Consider the following 21,199-nt stretch of genomic DNA (forward strand, 5'->3'; position numbering starts at 1 on the left):
GGACTTCTGTGGGTCCCAGAATTTGCGTCTCCAGCTCATATTTTCAAATGGCTTTGTGAGAACGTGTGAACCTATAACCTGACCCTTCTCTCTTCTCTCCTCCCAAGTCCTTCTTCCCAAGTCACTTGCACGTCCTCCCCCACCCTCCCACCCCCTGCACGCTTCATTAGGCATTTTGCTTCGGTCTTTGCTTCAAGACAGAGACGCTTGTGAGGGAAATAGTGGAAATGTTCAGGCAGAATAAAAGTCCCAAACTCAGCCCCAGAAACCCAAAGCCCCTGCTCCGCTGCTCCTTTGGAGACAGTCAGCTCTTACCCTTCCCTAGGTTGGTCTTTTCTCTCAGGATCAGTAGCCTGCTCTCCAGTTCTGGCTTGTGTCTGGACACACGGCAGTCAGAGCAAGTCTGGGCAGGGACGACGGGCTTCTCTAACAAGCAGGGGATGAAGCATGATAGTGTAGGGTGCTGAAATCCTACTCCCTCTGGCTCTCCTGGCAAGGACAGAGCCCTGGAACTGTCAGTGGAGCCACAAAATTTGATCTGATAAAATTATCTGAGGAAAGACTTCTGCTGCCTGCCGTGCTCCAGAAATCCCTGTCTTCCTTTTAGGCCAGATTCTGGATGACAGTCTGAGGGTTTCACTAACATTATGCACAAAATGAAATCATCTTGGAATCTGTATTACTGAAAGCATCACTCCTTAGGGATCCAGAAGACTTAGGGAATACTTTATAAAGATCGAATTTCCCTTTCCCTACTTAATCATATTGGCTACCGAACCCTGCAGAGGGAAAAAAAATCACCACACCCAAATAAATATACACAAAGTCTCACCCCTTTAAAAGGCAAATTGAAATTTTGCATTCACCCCTAAATAGCATCATTTCATACAGGAAGCATTCATGGCAGGATTAAACTACTTTTTAGGGATCCCTGGGTGGCGCAGCGGTTTGGCGCCTGCCTTTGGCGCCCTGGGCGCGATCCTGGAGACCCGGGATCGGGATCGAGTCCCACGTCGGGCTCCCGGTGCATGGAGCCTGCTTCTCCCTCTGCCTGTGTCTCTGCCTCTCTCTCTCTCTCTCTGTATGACTATCATAAATAAATAAAAATTAAAAAAAATAAACTACTTTTTAATAAAAAATTTCTGAGAGACTTTAGAATTAAAATCACAGGATGGAATTTGAAATTAGATTTAATTTTATGAGAGGATCTATTTTTTTTCTGGACTCCTTTTTTTAAAAACCTCTGTTTTTAGGGATCCCTGGGTGGCGCAGCGGTTTGGCGCCTGCCTTTGGCCCGGGGTGTGATCCTGGAGACGACCGGGGAGTCCCACTTCGGGAAGTCCCACTTCGGGTTCCTGGTGCATGGAGCCTGCTTCTCCCTCTGCCTGTGTCTCTGCCTCTCTCTCTCGCTCTCTCTCTGTGACTATCATAAATAAATAAAAATTTTAAAAAAACCTCTGTTTTGCTTTGATTTGGCCATATTACACATTTTTATTTTTTCATTATTTGTAGAAATAATTCCTCCACTTGGATCTAAGAATCTAATTGGCAATGATTTAAAAGTCTAATATGGCAAGTCTTTGCTTGTGCTGACTTTAAATCATGCAGATTGGAAAATGGCAAGATAGAAGATAGACAGATCATGGATAGTAGAGTCACAGGTTAATATTAATTTGAGGCCAACCAAACAATGATGTTTCTATTAGGTTTTGCTTCAAATCTTGATGTTCTTAGTGAAAGTACAACTGTTAAAAAGAATATCTCTGTAGCTCATAATTAGTTTTGACTTCATTCTTTTAATAACTTTCTAGTGGGTCTGTGCCTAGGGCTTACATGGAGGTGTTACAAGTAGATGTTACATACTGGAGCATTGGTAATAAGGGCGAGGGGGTGGAACTGGGAACAGAGGGGACCAGAAATGAGGGCTACTTAGGTGACATGCATGTCTGGGGGAGGGAAACACTGCAGGCTGTCTGCTCAATTCTTTCAGAGATAACTGGGCCCTTTGCCTTCCTGCTGGTGTTCTTAACAAAGTGAGGAGCTTAAGATAGGAGGTGGGTCTTTATTTGAATCTATGTACATATATTTATTTGATTATACACAAAACTGAACTCTTGGTATTCCACTCCAAACTTTCTCCTCCACCTCGGTGAATGGCCACTTGATCATTTCAGTTCAGGTCAAAAGCACTGGAGTATCCCTGCTTCTTACATTCACAGTTATCACTGTGTTATAGGATGAATTGAGTCTCCCTCAAAATCGTATGTTGAAGTCCTAACTCCCAGTACTTTAGAATATGGCCTTATTTAAAAGTAGGATGGAGCAGATATAATTATTTAAGATGAGTCATGTTAGAATAGCATAGGCCTCTAATCCTATGTGACTGGTATCCCCATAAAAAAGGAGAAATTTAGACACAGACACACACAGAGACACACACAGAGAATGCTACGTGAAAATAAAAGCAGTGATGGAGATGACGCATCCACAAGCCAAGGAATGCCAAACATTGCCAACGAACCATCAGAAATGAGGAAGAGGCATAGAACAGATTCTCCCTCTCAAGAAATCTGGCCACAAGACTGAAACATAGAAACCCTGCCTCAGTTTCCAGCCTGTTGACCTATCCTGCAGATTTTAGATCAAGACTGAAACATCAGTTCTAACCTGAATTTCCAACCTGCCAGCTTACCCTACAGATTTGAGATTTGCCAGCCAACATGATGGAATGAGTCAATTCCTTAAGATAAATCTCCCACTTCCTCACCATCCCCTTTCCTTCTCTCCTCTCCCTGCTACTCTCTGTCATCATCTGTCTATCACATATATATCCTATAGGTTCTGGTTCTCTAGAGAATCTTGTCTACTACCCTTTGATACAGGTCTTATCATCATTCATCTGGACTTCTGAATTACCCTTCTAGCCGGTATTTCTACTTCCCCTTTGCCTCGTTTCTCTCATTTTGCCTCACATTCCCTTAATATTGAAGCTAGGATTTTTCTTTAAAATGTAGGTCAGGTTATGCCACTCTGCAACTCCAAACTTTCTATTGGCTTCTTATTTTGGAGTAAAATCCAAAGTCCTTACTCTAGCCCTTAAGACACAACATGAATGGTCCATCCTACCACTAAGATCTCCTCTTCCTGTAGAGTTATTCTTGCAATATTGGTTTTCTATAACACTTATTACTATTTGGCATATTATGTATTTACTTCTTTTTTTAATGATGAAGTAGTAACTTTTTTCTCTTTTGTTCATTGCTATGTCAATAATGCCTAGAACACTGTTTGGCCCTTAACAAAGTGCTCAATAAGTATTTGTGAGACAAATGAATGAAAAAGCAAGCTCAAATATTAGTCATAAAAAGGAATGGAATTCTGGTGCATGCTACAACATGGATGAACTTTGAAAACATGCCAAGTGAAAGAAGCTGGACATAAAAGGACAAATATTGTATGATTCCATTTATATGAGATATCAAAACTAGGCAAATTCACACAGATAGAAAGAATAGTGTTTACCAGGGGCTGGTGGGAGAGAAGAATTGAGAGTTACTACTTAATGGATGCAGAGTGTATGGGTTGATGTAAGAGTTCTGGAAATAGTGGTGATGGTTCTACAACCTTGTAAATGTATTAAATATCACTGAATAATACACTTAAAATGGCTATTTTATGTTATTTTTATTTTACCACAGTTAAAAAAGAACACTAAAAACTCTTTGGGGTAGCCCTGGTGGCCCAGCGGGTTAGCGCCGCCTTCCACCCGGGGTGTGATCCTGGAGACCCGGGATCGAGTCCCACATCAGGCTTCCTGCGTGGAGCCTGCTTCTCCCTTTGCCTGTGTCTCTGCCTCTCTCTCTCTCTCTCTCTATCATGAATAAATAAAATCTTAAAAAAAAAAAAAACCTCTTTAAGGTGTGAGCTCAGAGGAGCTTGAGAATGTCTACCCAATGGGGAAAAACAACTGAGTAAATCACTCCTGATTCTGCCAGAGATTTCACCTACCTCCTGAGCTTCCCTTGCCTTGATTTTTGCTGCCACCAGCTAAAAGTTTGCAAGATAGACATTGCCAACTTTCATTCCATTCCATAGATTGTGGTATGTAGAAGTAGAAAGAGAATAGCTGAAGCAGGATCCAAGAACAGTCTTATAGGCTCTCATTTCTTCATTCTTTCAACAAACATATCTCTTAATTATCAATGTCTCGATACTCTGGATTTGAATTGGGGTGGAAGAAAATGATCCACTCCTACAGTGTGGGGAAGGAGTATATAGTGAGAATCTATGTAGACTGTTTAGGACAAGTAAGTCATGGCAAGGATTTTGGATTTCATTTTAAAAGCAATTGTAAGTCATTGAAAAGTTTTAAGCAAGAGAGTGACATGATCTAATTTATAATTTTAAAAGACTCCATGGTTCTTTGTATTGGAATGATTGGTGGGGTGACAGGCATGGGATTAGTGAAAGCAGGAGGCTTTACCATAGTCCAAGTGAGAGAAGATGATGACTGGGACAGAAATGGGAATAAAATATAGAGAAATAGAATAAGATATGTTTCAGAGAATTAATAGCACTTCAGTGGATTGGATGTGCAGGCTGAGAAAAGGGAATCAAAGATAATACCCAAGTTTTCTGAGATAAGCGGCTGGGTGGCTGGCTGAAATGAGGAAAAGGGTGGGGAATCAAGAATCCTGGTAAACACATTCCTAGATGCCCATGAGCCATTCAAATGGAGATGCTAAATAGGCTGTTGTAAAACAGCTTTGAGCTCAGGGTAGAAGTCTAGGTAGGAGTCTAGGAGATGTACATTAGGAGTTATTAGCATAAAATGGTATTTAAAGCTATTGGAATTGGGTAAGATTCCTAGAAAGAGATGAAAAGATAGAACAAGATTGAATTAATTTAAAGAGTCTGAACCACATCCAGATGGAAATGGGAAGCCACTGACAAAACTTAATCAGGGAGTTAACAGAATCAGGTTTGTATTTTAGAAAGATCTCTCTGTCCTTTTGTGTTACTCAGAGGTAGGCATGACTGAAAGAGTGACCAGGGAAGATGCTGTTGCAATAATTTTTGGGGAGATGATAGTGGCTTGATCTAGGAAAGCATTAAATGGGATGGAGATAACTAAATGAAGAGATCAAGAGATACTTTTGAATAGTGTGAACAAAATGTGGGGATTGATTAGAAGTATGAAATGAGGACAAGAGCAAAGTCAAGGGTTATGCCTCCCAAATTGTAGTTCAAAACTGGATAGATGATAGTGCCATTTTTACTGAGAGAACTTAGGAGAAGAAGAGTTTGGGCAAAGGTAAAGAATTTTGAAGTGCCTTTTAGATATATAAATGTAGATGGTCAATAGATTTTCATAAATTCATGTGTGGACTGCAGCAGACAGAGCCTGAGTGGATTCATCAGTCCTTAAGCTGTCTCAGAGCCTTTGACACTGCTCAGATTAGCCAGAGAGAATGAGTCCAGGGAGAAAAGAAAAGTCCAGTGAGAAGATGAAAACCTAGGGAACTTCTAATATTTCAGAGTCAATAAAGGGAGAGGAATTTTTAAATGAGGTGAAAGGGAGCAGCCAGAGAAGAAGGAAACAAGACAAAAGGGACATCATCTGTTATGTTCCAGACTCTGGTTAGATGTTAGGTCATTTATTTCTTTTTGTAACCCTGCAAGCAGGTATTGACTTCCTTTCCATTTGACAGAAGACTGTTTTGAGACTCAAGTGAAATAACTTGGCCAAAGATATTTATCCAGAAAATAACAGAACAAGTTTGAAGGAATTTAACAAGCTTGGACTATTAAGTTTCTACCCTTTGTATGTTGGCAAAAGGAATGAATTGTGTGTGTGTGTGTGTGTGTGTGTGTGTGCCCATGTACATATATTTGTATATACATAGACTATCTGTAGGACAAAACAAAGAAGCTGATAAGACTGAAGAGTGGTTGCCTTGGGTGGATTGGGGAGTGCAGGTTGGAGACTGGCCAGATAAAGACTTAGTATATTGTATGTACTTTTATGCTCTACATTATGGTAATAAAATCTATAATAAAGAGTTGGTTCCTTTATTTAATTTGTTTAAAAATATTTGACTGCTGACAGCTTTCAATCCCCACTACTCTCTTTTTCCTTCTGCTCCATATCGGGCAAACTGATAGGACAACCTAGATGCTTTCTCCTTTGGCACCTGCAGGAAGTTCAAGCCATGCAAGTCCTGTCTCTTGCAAAGGAGTACCCTCAATTCTAGCCCACCATGCAATCCCAACGCACTCTTCTGCTCTCCCAAGCCATATTTGGACCTGTTAGCGTCCTGACTTGCTCTCCTCAGAGGGCTTCATTATGTGAATAAAACACCCCTCTATGCTCTCTTGGTATTTTTGTGGCCTAATTGGCCTGGACATCTGAACCGAATTTGGAGTGTGTGTGTGAGAGGGTCGGTCCATTCTGCCTATGTAGGGATGACCACAACAATTGTATTAGGTCACAACTGTAAGCTATACTAGTCTAATTTTGAATATTAACTAGAACATTTTTAAATGGTAAGAATAAAAAAAAGTCCATGTACCAAAGCCCTAAGATTTTAGGATCCATGTCAGCCTTCTCCATCTTTCTTATCTGCTAATTCATTAAAAAGGCTGAAAAAGAAAAGAAAACTAAACTAAAATGACTAAAATCTGTGCTCTTTCTTCCATATTATTCCATATTCCAGAGATCAGGAAGGGAATTATTATTACATAAAATACAGAAAATTGAAAAGAAAAGTTCAAAGTAAATTTTTGAAGCTTTGGTGATGTTTATCTGGGATCTCCAACTCTATAAAAATTAGATTTGTCCAAAACTACCATATTTTAAAAAATCATAGATGCTCACAATGAAATAAAATATAGTTATATATACATAAAACATATATAAAATTATATATATATAATATATATATTCAAGCAAGCTATTCCTGAGGAATAGTAATCAGTACTCTAACAGAATCCTCATTGTATTTTACATATTATTTTATCATATTTTAGGACATATTTTACCCCGATGTGCAAGCACTTAGAAAATATTCTCAACTGCATGCACTCACCACCCCTTTCCTTTTTTTTTTTTTAAGGTTTTATTTATTTATTCATGAGAGATACAGAGAATGAGGCTGAGACACAGGCAGAGGGAGAAGCAGGCTCCTTGCAAGGAACCTAATGCAGAATTGGATCCCAGGACCCTGGGATCATGCCCTGAGCCAAAGGCAGACACTAAACCACTGAGCCACCCAGGTGTCCCTCACCACTCCTTCCTTAAAGCTATTTGGTGAGGAGGCTACAGACCAGTGAGCTCCAATGATTTCTGTTAGGGCTGGCAAGGAACAGAACTGGGCCACTGATCAGTGCTTCCTGCCGTAGTGCTTCTTGACCCACATCCAGGAGATGTGCTCATTATTTACTGATGTTAGTAACTAGGATTAACAGTAACAGTAATCAAGGACAGTGATATTGTTGATGCATATCTCTGAATGCCTCGATGGTTGCTAACTGTTCTTTAAGTGCCTTTGACATTATTTCTCTCAGACCAAAATTCCAATTTCCCCTCCTTCTCATATCCAGCAAGCAATGAAAATTCCATGACTAGCTTGCTTCCAAACCGCCATTGGAGATTGAATTACTGACTTCAACTCTATAGGTGCTGGGTCAGTTTATCACATGGCTGCTAATTCTCTACTTTCCTCAACAATACAGTTACTTCTTTGAGGTCCTAAAAGGACAATAACCTTCTTAATAATCTGATTTACTTAAAACTAGAGAACAGTATTTTAAGCCCTAACAGAGAGGCCCCTAACATTTTAGATAGTAAAGAAAATACATCAAAGTGAAGGCTGTAGGAGAATCTGCCTCACATGATGTCGGACACCTTTGGTTAGGTTAAATCCACAGAGTGCAGAATATTGTTACTCTGAAATGAAATACAATATAGTCAAAACTCTGTATAATTTATAAAGTTCCTATTTAATTATTTATTTATTTTCAAGGAAGCTGCTAATCTTCGTGCAGCCAAGCTTTGCACAATGATTGGCAGAGTCTAATATAATTGTAAATCATACATTTATTTTTCAGTTCTTATTCAGTTTCTCTTAAGAAGATATAGAACAGGTCAACAAGAGTTCATATTGTGATATTTCACCCTAAGGCTTTTCAAGGATTAATGTCAGTAACTACGAGAAATGAAAAACTGTGTCATCAAAATCCGAAGAGCTGGTGGGAGCAAACAGAAGCTTGAAAAGTGCAAATGTGAGAAATGCAGGGGATGGGGCTGCTCACATAATCAAAAGTCTTCTTTTTCTTAGGTTATCTGTATACAAAAGTTTCCAGCACTGCTGCCATTTGAATCTTAACATTTTCCCTGGGCTCTGTTGGTCCCCTGGGGTGCCTAGTGGGGAAGAGGGAAGAAGGTTGGCAAGAGAACAGAGCAGGGGAAAAGCTGTAGATGGGGGAAGGGCAGAGTCAGGAGATGGAGGCCCTACCAGCTGTGTCCCCTGTGACTTTGGATAAGTGCTCACCTGGGCTGCAGTTTCCTTTTCTGCAGAGGGATTTAGTGAAGACAGCCTCGGGACTTCTAAAGGAGCTGATTTCTGGGTTCAGTGCGGGGCCCATTCTCTGACACATAATCCCTTTCCATTGTCCTTTCCTGGGGCTCCCTCCCCACCACATGCGAATGTGCGCACACATGCACACACTTACACGCGCACATGCACATGCACATGCACACACGAGCCCTGTACCTTAGAGCAGAGAAGCAGAGCAGAACCCAGAGGGAGCTCTGGAGCCAGCGTGACTCCCAAGCAAGCACTCATCAACATCCCCACTGCGCCTTCTCCAGCTTCCTTAATTAAATTACCGCATTCCTCCTAAACGGTTTCCACATTGGAGCCTGCACAGTGCCTCAGCCCATTCTACCCTGTTCTCTACCCCGCTGAAGGAGAATCTTTCTAAAAGGCAAATGTGAGCATGTTGCTCCCCTCCCTCTAGCCATTCACTGGCTCCGCATTTCTTTATGGGCCCTAATACCGCATATAGACCTTCTGTGATTTGATCTCTACTTTTACTTACTTTTCTTTCTCCCTATTACCTTGTATTCAAAGCTCCAATTATATTGTTTTCTCAGTTCCTAAAATTCCCTTGTACATGTTCATTCCTGGTTCTTTGTATAAATTTCCCTTCTGCTGAATCATTACCCATTCCTAATCTGCTCTTCCTCTTCTCACCCAGGGGAGTCTCTTATTGACCTTCAAGTCTCAGTTTAGGTGCCGGTTCCTCCAGGAAGCTCTCTCAGGTTGGGTTAGCTGCTCGCATATTTTCTCTTGTCACAACATTTCCTGCTCTGAATTGTGATAGTTTGTGAGAGTCAGGACTTTGCCCTTATATGAGACCTGTGTCTCAAAAAACCAAAAGCAGTACTGAGACATAATTCGTGTTCAATCAATATTTGTTAAATGAACGAACTTAGATATGACATGATCTGGGGTTGATAATTGTTGAAGCTGGGTAATATGTACATAGGGTTCTATTATGCTATTATTTACTATGCTATTTTTCTGCTTTTAAGTATATTTTGACATTTGTTTAATAAAATAATTTTTAAAAGAGATTTTATTTATCTATTTGAGAGAGAGCGCATGAACGGGGTAGGGAGGAGGCATAGAGGGAGAAGCAGCTCCTTGCTGAGCAGGGAGCCCAACTCAGGGCTCTATCTCAGGACCTCGGGATCATGACCTGAGCTGAAGGCAGACAGTTAACCAACTGAGCCACCCAGGTGCCCCTTAATAAAAAGATTTTTTAAAAGATATGATTTTTAACTTCTTTGTTTTATTTTTATTTTTTTTTTTTGATTTTTAACTTCTAAACAACATATCTCAATTCTTCTTAAATTGCAATCGATAGACCAGAGACAGCAGAGTAGAAGCTGCCACAATTCCATGTGCAAGCCTTCAGGGCATGAGGTTTATTAAAATGGCTGTTCGGAGAAGGTATGATGCAAAGGGGGACATGGACAGGTCTCACTCGAGGAGCCTGCCCTCCATTTGTCCCCATGGTCCCACGCCGGATCCACCAATTTCACACTGGTGGAGTACAAAAATCAATAAGCAAGATGGCAAGAACAAGGGAAGACATTGTTCCGTCCAAAGTGGAAATTTGTGAGCGGGCTCAGGAAGGCTGCATGGGCTTTGTAGCTTTTCCAGTGGTTTCTAATAAACCAGGCTTTGTGTGAGCCTCACTCAGGCTGCACAGGGCCCTGTCCTAAGGCTTTCTCTCTCCTCTGGCCTGGCTGCCCGGAGAACTTGTTAGCTCTCACTCATTTCTTTGGAGTTGGACTCCACTGAATTGGATTGCTTTGCTTTGCTTTGCATTTTAAAAGAGGTATTTTTCTTGAGGAAGCTGGAAGCTGGCACTGACCTGAAATTACATGTTTTGAGACCAGTCAGGATCCATAACTATCATTAATTTCATGGCACTTAAGACCTTTGGCTGAGAAAAGATTCTAACAATGCCCTTGGCTTAAAGAGGTCGAGAAAACTCAGTATTTCACCCCTGTGGTGGGAACAATGTCGGATAATAATACGTACTAATCAATTGGCAAATCAGTATTGATTGGGTTCTTAGCAGGTGCCCAGTATGTGAGAGGCTTCCACATAGAAGGGAATAATTCCCACAGATGGGAATAATTAGATGAACTGTTGTGGGGGAAGCATGGGTTCCCCAGGAGAGCAGTGTAGGACCAATAGGAAGCCTGGACCCGTGGGTGCAGACTGTTTTTTAAAAGTCAAAGCATCTGATTAAAAAAATAGAATTATTCACGAGAGGTATTATTGTCTTGATTTTATAGATGATAAAACCAGACAAAGAGAATTAAACCCTACTTGGACCTGAATTAAAAAATCAGTTCTTGCCAGTACAAAGACATTGATTTCATGTCATCACACTGCCTGGTTTGTACCTGCGTACACCATAAAAATGCACATGACTGAACTTCTTCAGCTAGGATAAAGGATGTCTTTAAGTAAGTAGTCAGGCTTATTAGTTAAAACTGAACCTCATTTTACTAGTTTGAGATCCTGCAATGCTGTCATGTCCACCAGATGTCAGTGTATGCTGTTCTTTCACTCCCTTGGGTCTTGCTTTTAGGAAATATCAAGACCCAAGAGCCCAACTTGCTCTTGGGCTCCTCAAAATGGTATTTGCACCTGGGCATGTGGTGAAGGGCTGTGTGCTACGAGGGTACAGCTGAGTGCTGAGTCTTGACTCAGAAGGAATTTGGAAATCTCATGAGCTCTCTGCTGCCCCGATTTTCTAAAATCCAAAGGAATTCATTTCTTCTCCCTCTTTTGTGATTTCGTGTATCTAAAAACCAGCTCATTTCTGATGGATGAGCCAAGCAGAGTTATAACCTGGTCTGTGGCTAAGACTGCACAGAAAAAAAAGGAGGTTTTGAAAGTGCAGGGAGGATGCCAGGAATGTCTCAGCTTCTCTGTAATCAGCCGCAGAAGCCAGTGCCAGATCCGGCTGGGATTTGGACCAGGCTGGAGTGTGGCTTCTGAGGAGGGGCCAGAAATAGCCTCAAAGGGGGTTTCTCTTCTGCTCAGCTTCTTTATGCCTCAAATTACACTATTTCAAGTTCATCCTTTAGATCTAATATTACCATTCCACGTAGATTTCGTGAGTAGGAACAGTCTATTAATTCATTTACATCTAAGTGCAAATGAATTTGAATTTTATGTTTTTTCTAATGGGAGAAACCAGGCAAGAATGAGACACTGAGGTGCCTCGGGGATGCCTGGGGAAAGAGGCTAAGGTGAGGGGTAGGGGAAAGAGCGAGGGTGACAAACTTCTCTGATCTCCCAGGCTGGCTCAGGCTAATGGACGTGGTGCCTGGGAGACTTTCTGTGCTCTGTCCCTCATATCCTTATTGACCTTAATGACACCAGCAAGTTGTTAAAAATAGTCAGTTTGACGGTATTTTTAAAGAGAAGAAAAAAGGAAGCAATAGTAGTGGGATTTTATTTGCTAATCAAATGCTTATTTTTCAAACCAGCAGGATTTTTTCTGTAACAAAAGTGTCTATATAAGTAAGTGACTGTTCTCCTTGGATGATGTTGATGGTAGTAGTAAAGCTCTCTCCTCAAATGAAAACTTCAAAAAACATGCCCTCCAGAACACTCTGAACAAATGGTCACAGATGAAAGTCTTAAATAAATGGAGTTAGTCTAACCTGTAGAAGCAGAGAGAGCAGATTTATTACAGAATGGAGAAATGTGGTGTGAAATTGGTAATATCAAACGCTTTGATCATTTCTTTCTAGTAATGTTTTATTCATTCCATTTGGTCATTTCTGCTCAACTTTCTTACACAACCTTGAACAACCTTTAATGATAGCTTATATGTAAAAATATTTATGTAACAGTGTGTCTGGGTTACTAGATGACCCGCACTGATTTGAGGGAGCACAGAGGGTCACACAAAAAGCTCACAGTCTACCGTGTCTGGTGGAGGCGGGGGTTTGTCTGGTGACTAGATTTCAGTTGCTGTGGGGCCCACCCACAGACCTTTGCTAAATAGGGGATAAATGGGGGAGATGTGTGGATTTATCTCTGAAATATGACTGTAAGGCTTGTGAGTGATAGATACAAAAATGCCAGACCTAAAACATCTAAATTAGCACTATCTCTTTCCAGTGTCACTTTGGGAGGCCATATACTGGTTCAAAGTTGTAGTCACTCCAAATGTGCTGGTGAGCTCCTCTAGGATTGTCTCTCAGGGCCAGGACTGATTGATTGATCCAGGGGTAGATACCAGACCCATACTGGGCCAGATTCTCTCTCCTGGGAATTGGAAATGAGACCATGGAGATGCAATGATGGGAGTCTGCTTTTTGGTGCTGAGCTGTCTTTCTAGCACCTTCCACAGACTTCCAGGCTCAGGTTCCTGAGCTGCCAGGCTCCCGGCTTCCTGATTTTCCTTTTATCTTCTGGTTGGTCATACATAGTTTGAAAAGGCAGTTACCCAGATGTGTTGAGACTATGCTTATGATATTTTAATCTTACTTCAAATAAAAGTCCTTGGAATGCTCTATCACTCGAAAATGAATACTTACAATTTTTAGTGCTGAGAATTCAAAATTTTGTAAGTACAATATATTCTTAGGGAAAAACATACTTGGTTACATCACTGATATCAAATTAAATCATAGTCTGCAATTTGGACTTCATTCTTGAATATTTGAAATATATTCCAATAGTCACTGCAGGGTTTAAACTAAATATTATCTGTCAGCATATGTGCTTCATTTTAAAATTTCTTTTTTCAGTCATTTTAAATGCAGTAACTATGAAACCATTCTATGGAAGTTTCTAAAATAAATTCCCACCCCACATAACACAAGTTTAACCTGAATTGCTTTTACCTAAGGAATGGAAATACATGGTTCATACAGAAGCTGTAGCAACAAGTTTACTACCAAAGGTTCCCAGTAAAGTTCATCTACAGCTTTACCTTGCAACAAGGCAAAACTTTAATGTAAATTTCCTAAGGTATTTGCAGTGGTTTTATTGTTTTGTGAAGGCTGGCTTGATTCTTTTTTTTTTTTTTTAAGTTTATTTATTTATTTATATTGTAGTAATCTCTACACCCAATGTGGGGCTTGAACCCACAACCCTGAGAGATCAAGAGTCACCTGCTCTTTTGACTGAGCCAGCCAGGCGCCCCAAGGCTGGCTTGATTTTGACAGGAAAGCCAACATGATTTTATGAGATCTTTTGAATAGAGGAAATGAGACAAGGTATATTTTTTCCTAAATATTAATTTAAAATCTGAGCATTTGGGATGTCTGGGTGGCTCAGCGGTTGAGTGTCTGCCTGTGGCTCAGGTCCTGATCCCGGGGTTCTGGGATGGAGTCCCACATTGGGCTCCACAGGGAGCCTGCTTCTCCCTCTGCCTGTGTCTCTGCCTCTCTGTGTGTCTCTCATGAATAAATAAATAAAATCTTGAAAAAAAATAAAATAAAATCTGAGCATTCTAAGATTTGTGAAAAAAAAGCCCAAGCTATATAATGAAGCCAACTCGGACTTTAACGATATGTTTTTAATTCTTCCAGACAAGATCTTTTGCCATTTTTGTTTATTTCTCATTTTTACTTATTTATTATTATTAGTTTTAAGGATCTTTTGCCATTTTAAAAGATTTTTCTGGAAGTTCAAGATGAGTTGTGCTATCCAGTGAATGTCTGAATGTCTGAAGTATGTGCTAATAGCTCCCATTGTGATATAAATAGGTATATGGAAAATTGTATTTATATGTCTATTTGCTGTTTAATTTGAATCCCCAGTCTTTGAGATTGAAAAAAAAAATTATTACGTTAACTTTCAAATAAAAAAATACCCAGGGCAAATATACTCATGAATTTTCATATCCATTACTCAGTATCAACATATTGCCAATTCTGCTTCATTTCACACCCCCCCCTTCTCCCCACTTCTCCTGTTATTTTAAAGGAAGTCAGAGGTCATATGTAATTTCTTCTGAAGACATTCCTGTTTGCCTCTTTGGGACTTAAAAGAAAAAAAAAAAAAGGAAATCATAAAAACCACAGTCTCTTCTGACTTCCTTTTACCAGACATGAGGGGTAGAACCCATTGTTTCTCCTCCTCTCCCTTCCTTTCTTTGTGTCTGTGAATTTAATCTGGAGCTGTAAGCTTCTTCCCTCATTCATTTCTCCTTTCTTTTTGTAATATAACCAAACTTTTAAAGAATAATCACATTTTGCAGTCACTTTTTTACATCTAATATCTCCATCCAAGCAACTCTTTCAATAATTACCATTGATCCTTCCTAACTGTGACTTCCACATTTTTCATTGCTTTGAAACATATTTTCATGTGACTTACACAGGAAGTGTGGCTGTGTCATAATCTGTATACTTGAATATCTTAAAATGTCTTTCTCTTGAGTGAGGGCATGAGTGACACTTGCTTATGAATAATTCTTGGGACATAAAGTTATTTTCTTCAAAGCTCTTGCTATATATCAATTGTTTTCAGCTATTTAGTGCTTCAGAGAATTATAAGGTGAAGGACCTTCTTGTTTCCTTATATGTAATCTTATTTTTTTCTGGATATTTACTGAAATGTTTTAATTTTTGAAATTTGAACATTCTATGAGGATATTTCTAAGCTTAGTTCTATTTTCATTAAGTTTGCTTGTAATAGAATATGTCTTCTTAGATTATTGTTTGAAATCTTTATTACATCAGGAATATAAAATTATATTTAAAGAAAACTTGATTATTGCTGAGTAATGTACTCAGATCCCACTTTATATCTATTTCCTTTATCTGTCCCTAAAATGAATTTTTCAAGATATGACCTCCTTATACTATGCCTTCATAATTTTAATTTCTTTATCTTTCTCCCCTGTGTTGTGACTGACTTTCTCAAATATATTATTCTATTTTGATATTTCTTATTTTGATTATTTTAATTTTTGTGGCATCTGGTCTGCTGTTAAAGTCTTCCTCCCTCCCTCCCCTTTTAAATCAATGACTGAATGTCTTAACTCCATTAACTTTTCTTTTTTTTAGTAACATTTCAGTAATTTCCAAAATGCAACACCTGCTTGAATATTACAATGAATATAACACAGATATATATTATTAAAATACTTCTGTTTTCTACAGGAGTATGCCATGGTAGCACAGTCAACACCAACCTACAGCCAAAGCCATCAGTAGTGGCAGAAAGCACGCTGGCTAAGTAGGCAGGCTCTCCCGGGAGTGATGTAGACATGGGGCTGCAGTGACACTTGGTATAAATAATTCTTGGGACATAGAGTTTTTTCTTCATAGCTCTCTTGTCATAAATCAATTGTCTTCAGTTATTTAGTGCTTCAGAGAATTATAAGGTGAGAAGAGAAGCACTATGTGGGTTTTACACTAAGTGGTAATGTACCGCCCTTGTAGGATTCCATGGCCATGCCACAGTATCCTGAAAGTTAAGAAGTATTATGCTAAGTGCAATAAGTCAGTCAGAGAAAGACAGATGCCATATGATTTCACTCATGTGTGAAACTTAAAACAAAAGAAATGAACAACAACAACAATAATAAAGATAGCTATACTCCTTTGCCTCATCTAGAACATCCTACAGGAGTTACTGGAGGATTGCCAATTAACATTTGCATGCTAACTATGGAAGATATAATCACAACAGGCTTCCAAATGAAACTTTTTCTGAAAAGGTTTATGTGAACATCTCAAATGTTAAACTAATTACTACCGAATTCTTTACAGAGGGCCTTCAAAAAAAAAAAAAAAAAAAAAAAGAACCAATTTTATCCTTCTTACTGGGCTTACTCTTTCACAAATGGAGGCAGGACAAACTGATTTTGTCTTCTGAATACATTAATGTTAAAGTATTGGATATCAGAAGCATAATTCCTTTTTACGAAGACTTTTTTTCTTCTTTTCTGTATCTTTTTCATCACACAAAGCTCCATTGTCTTTGTAGCTACCTTTTGGGGCCCTGACATTTGTTTTTCTCCTTTTAGTGTATAACGTCTCAAAACAAGTGCTTTGATCAGCTGCTCAAGGGATTACACGTCTGGAACAGGAGGGCACTTAGAAGCCTGTGTTCTTAGAGATGCATTGATGTTGGAATGGTATGAAAAATAATTTTGTGGAGGGGTCTGGCTGGCTCAGTCCGTAGAGAATGCGACTCTTGATCTCTGGGTTAAAAAAAAAAAGATTTTATGGAAACAACTTTCTTGTCTAAGCTCTGACCATGTTTGTTACTGAAGAAGAATGCATTGACACATATACATATAAATCTATGTCAATAGATGGATTTGACTTCTTGCCACTGTGGCTTTAATGCTTTCTCTCTTTCTCATGTCTATCACTTAGGAAGAATGGTTGGCCTAGAGGGTCCCCTGCCCCCTACCTGCATTCCATGCCCTGAATTAAAGGAAGCAAAAATCCTGATGCAGAAAAAAAATTCTGCTGGAGATAGGTGTGTGATTATGTGGATGGGGGTATTAATTTATTTTGTAGTAAATTAGTGGTCCATGTTGGTGTACTTTGGGCTGAATGCACAAAACACTATTAACACTTAAGCTACAAAACACTATTAAGAAGTCTGGCATCAAGCCTATGAAATTATAGCTTACTTTCTAAATCGCTATCAGAAGCTATTGAATTAGTAATAAAATCAGTGCCCCAAAACCCTAGGTTCAAATCAGATGACTTCACACACATAACCAACAGTATTTCAAAACTTGTTTTCCCATCTCTAAAACGGGTCTAATGACACTAGTGCTACTGACCCAATCCAAGTGGTTAAGGATCCAAATGAAAAGAACTGGAAGAACCACAGCAATAAATGCAGGCAACACTGTGTTGGTACATCAGTGTAACTGTCTTTGTTTTCTTTTAATTTTTATTTTGAAATAATTATAGTTTCATAGTAAGTTCCAAGAGAGAATAGGCAGAGTGGTTCCAGGCACCTTTTGCTCAGTTTCCCTCATGGAAACTGCATGACTATTATCCATTTTCAAAACCAGGAAACTGACATTGGTACGATCCACAGCATTTATTTCAATTTCACAAGTTTACTCATTGCCAGCACTAGGTTTTGTCACTTTATTATTTTTTTTTAGTAGACTCGACTCTGGGCTCAACTCACAATCCTGAGATAAAGCAAGACCTGAGCTGAGATCAAGAGTCAGATGCTTAACCAACTGAGCCACCCAGGCACCCCTCACTGCTTTTCATTTTAGCCATTCTGATAGGTGTGTAGTGATATTTTATTGTGTTTTTAGTTTGTGTTTTCCTAATGACTATGATGTTGACTATCTTTTCATGTGTTTGTTTGCCATTTGTATATGCTCTTTGATGGAATGCCTGTTCAATTTCTTTGCCCATATTCTAGTTGGATTGTTTGCTATTTTATTTTTGAGCTTTGTGAAGTCTTTATATATTCTAAATGTGAGGGCTTTGTCAGTTATGGGGTTTGAAAATATTCTCTCAAAGTCTGTAGTTTGTCTTTTTATCCTCTTAACAGGTTTTGGCAGAGCAAATGCTTATTTTTTTATATTCTGAGATTCAACTTTTTAATTTTTCCTTTATGGACTATACTTTTGATGCCCAAGAACTCTGATTAGCCTTAATCACAATGATTAACAAATTTTCCCCCTAAAAGTTTTATAGTTTTACTTACAGTTGTACATTTTATAAGTCCATGATGCATTTTGAATTAATTTCTGTATAATGTATGAGGCTTAGGTTGAAGATTTTTGAAGGTTTTATCACTGGCCTCTAGACATCTAAACACATTCCATCCCATGCTCTCCCTGTCTACTTTTCCATATTTCTTTTTTTTAAAAGATTTTATTTATTTATTCATGAGAGACACAGAGAGAGAGAGAGGCAGAGACACAGGCAGAGGGAGAAGCAGGCTCCATGCAGGGAGCCTGACGTGGGACTCGATCCTGGGTCTCCAGGATCATGCCCTGGGCTGAAGGCAGCCCTAAATCACTGAGCCACCCGGGCTGCCCACTTTTCCATATTTCTAAGACATTATTTCACGTCTACTTTAAATTTCATCTCTTTAACTCTTTCATTAGGCAATTTTCAGTTGTCTTACTCTATATTGGTCATATGCCATCCCTAACATTTTACTGCCTTACTGATCAAAAGAATGTAGTTACATAGATATCCTCTACTGTTGACATGAGTCATGGTGATAATACGATAACTTAATAAATGTTGATATGTTTGTCTGTTTTCCAATGTATTGTAAGTCTGCCAAGGAGAAGGAGCATATCTTTTTCTTTCTCAAAACCTAACCCAGGTTTTACACATAGTAAGGATGCAATGCTATTTGTAGAATTAAAATGGATTGAGTTCTATCATCCTTATATATGCTAGAAGAGGGACATGTTCACCTATATGTGTATCTATGTTCAGATGCAACATTTTTTGAGGAGGCAAAACTGAGTGGGAAGGCCAGTAGCATCTCAACTGGATCACTCCTGACTACTCATACCTGCTGCTGTACTGGCTGGAACCTGTTTATCTGGGTGAATGAGGTCAGTATCACAGGTAGGATTGTCCAGTACTGGAAGTGTATTTGATTCCAGGATGCTGTGGGAAGATGTACTGCTGATTCATAAATACTTTTCCAATTTATCTGCCTATTATTCTGTTTAAAGAGTACCCCTCAATACAGTTAGAACTTTGAAATTATATGTGTGCACACACATAAAATATACCTAAGTTGTTGTTGCTGTTTCCGGAGAGTAACCTCCAAATTCTACCTTTCAGAAATCTCTTTTGCATAGGTTCCCTACATTTAGGTTTAGATGCCCATTAACTAAGGACTTCCAGCCAGTATATCTATTTCATTTTAGCTTCCTAAAAACCTAGTGCTCAGGTGATAATAGGAGCTGTGAATACCACATATTATTTGTTCACATCTGTCTGAAAGGTCAAAAGTGAAGGTCAGTACATTTCTACATTTTTCTTCTTCCTGTGCCAATTGGTTAAAATAAGATATCCAATAATAAATCATGATTATTGTCAGGATATGAGCCATGGCACAAGGACGGAGCAGTTTTTTGGTGTTAAAGTATTTGGTTAGGTTTGCTGTAGTATGATTGCAGCATTTAATTCTGAGCTCTGATTATTTGTAGGCAGTAACATAGGCCCATCCCCCTTTCTCTGAATAACCTTTTAAGAGATGGTTCTATTCATAGTTAAGAGGATTTACAGACTTAAACTGCAAAGATACACACAACACTGAGCAGGCAAATTGCCACTCTTTGGGGAAATAATGTTACCTATTGATAGAAATTCATGCTTAAAAAATTCACCATAGAAAACTAAATATCTATGTGATAGATATTCAGGAAATTATCCTGAATTCAGGAAATTCAGGAAAAATATCCCTTAGCTTCTTAATGTTCTTATGTTCCTGTATTATTTTATCAATTTTTTCTTGAGCAATTTTTGTAGAAAGCAGTCTATAGTTTTTCTTTCAATACTGTACGAGAAATAAAGTTTATTTCAGAGAAAAATATCCAAGCTACAATAGCCACAAAATATCAACAGTCATAAAAATCTATGGCTAGATTTCCTTTTTTAAAAAACATTACCCCTCCTGAAACAAACAAACAAACAAACAATAAATAAGCATTTGTCTTCGTAAAGGGAAGCTATTTAGGTTGGAGAAAACTGGACAGATCTGGTAATTATTATAAAAGTTCTAGTTTTTCTCTTGGGGTTAGCTTGAAAACATTTTGATAAACTATTAGTAAGATAGAGCAATAGTATGAAAGCTTGCTTATGGTTTTATATTCTTTCCAGATAAAAATTTTCCTTGTCAAGAAAGGATCAGGGGTTGTGGAGATTGTCTTACCTTGATATCATGCACAACGTTGGTGCTACCTTCACTTTCCATGGTTTGGTGAATGTTTGCTTTATATCCCTCTGCCCTACGCAGGGGCAGAAATTGCTTCCACACAGATGGCCTGGAGAAATGTTCCTGGAGGCACTCTTGGTTGTCTTGGGGAAGACTGGGCATGTTTTTACAATAAAGTTCTAAATGAGTCCTGCAGCCTGATTTTAACAGCACTAGCCCAGGATCCAGTCTACTTCTCTTCGCCTGGTGGATGCTGTGCCATCTCTCAGCCAGCTGGGGATCTCCCTGCTTCACTATCTGAAGCAACAGGATTATCTGTTTTGGGGATCAGCAGTTTATCCACTAGTGTTCTATTCCAGGTAGAGCTTCTGGTGTTGAATGTCTAGATATGTTATGACTGCCCTCTGCAGGCAGCAATGTGTTCCTAATTCAAATTTAATTCCTAAATCAAAATGGAAAGAAATGGTGTAAGTGATATATTGCTTAGGATATAATGATAAAGGGAATAGATTGTTTTGCGAAATTCTGCATTAGTCGTGTGCGATAGGGACTAGTATTGGATCAACTTGGACCACGCAATTGAGAGGCAGATGGTCTGCCTAATCTATGTAGTTTTCTTAAAAGGTCATTTTAGCAGCAGTTAGCTTTGCGGTTAGAAATATTTGCTAAACTCACACCCAAACTTAAGCCCAAGGATTATTATACCTAAATTGATATCATGTAGGATTAAAATGATTTTTCTT

General features: G+C 39.0%; 1 protein-coding gene across 1 annotated transcript in view; it reads right to left on the reverse strand.

Moving 5' to 3' along the window:
* RGS20 (regulator of G protein signaling 20) overlaps positions 1-20,675 on the reverse strand; it is an 84,035-nt gene extending 63,360 nt beyond the window's left edge. The window contains exon 1 of the mRNA XM_041768426.1: positions 20,454-20,675. Coding sequence (XP_041624360.1) covers positions 20,454-20,618 — 165 coding nt within the window. The 5' untranslated portion in view covers positions 20,619-20,675. The remainder of the gene's footprint in view (positions 1-20,453) is intronic.
* Between the last annotated feature and the right edge of the window lie 524 nt (positions 20,676-21,199).

Source organism: Vulpes lagopus, chromosome 9 (assembly GCF_018345385.1).
Source record: "Vulpes lagopus strain Blue_001 chromosome 9, ASM1834538v1, whole genome shotgun sequence".
Classification (NCBI taxonomy): Eukaryota; Metazoa; Chordata; class Mammalia; order Carnivora; family Canidae; genus Vulpes; species Vulpes lagopus.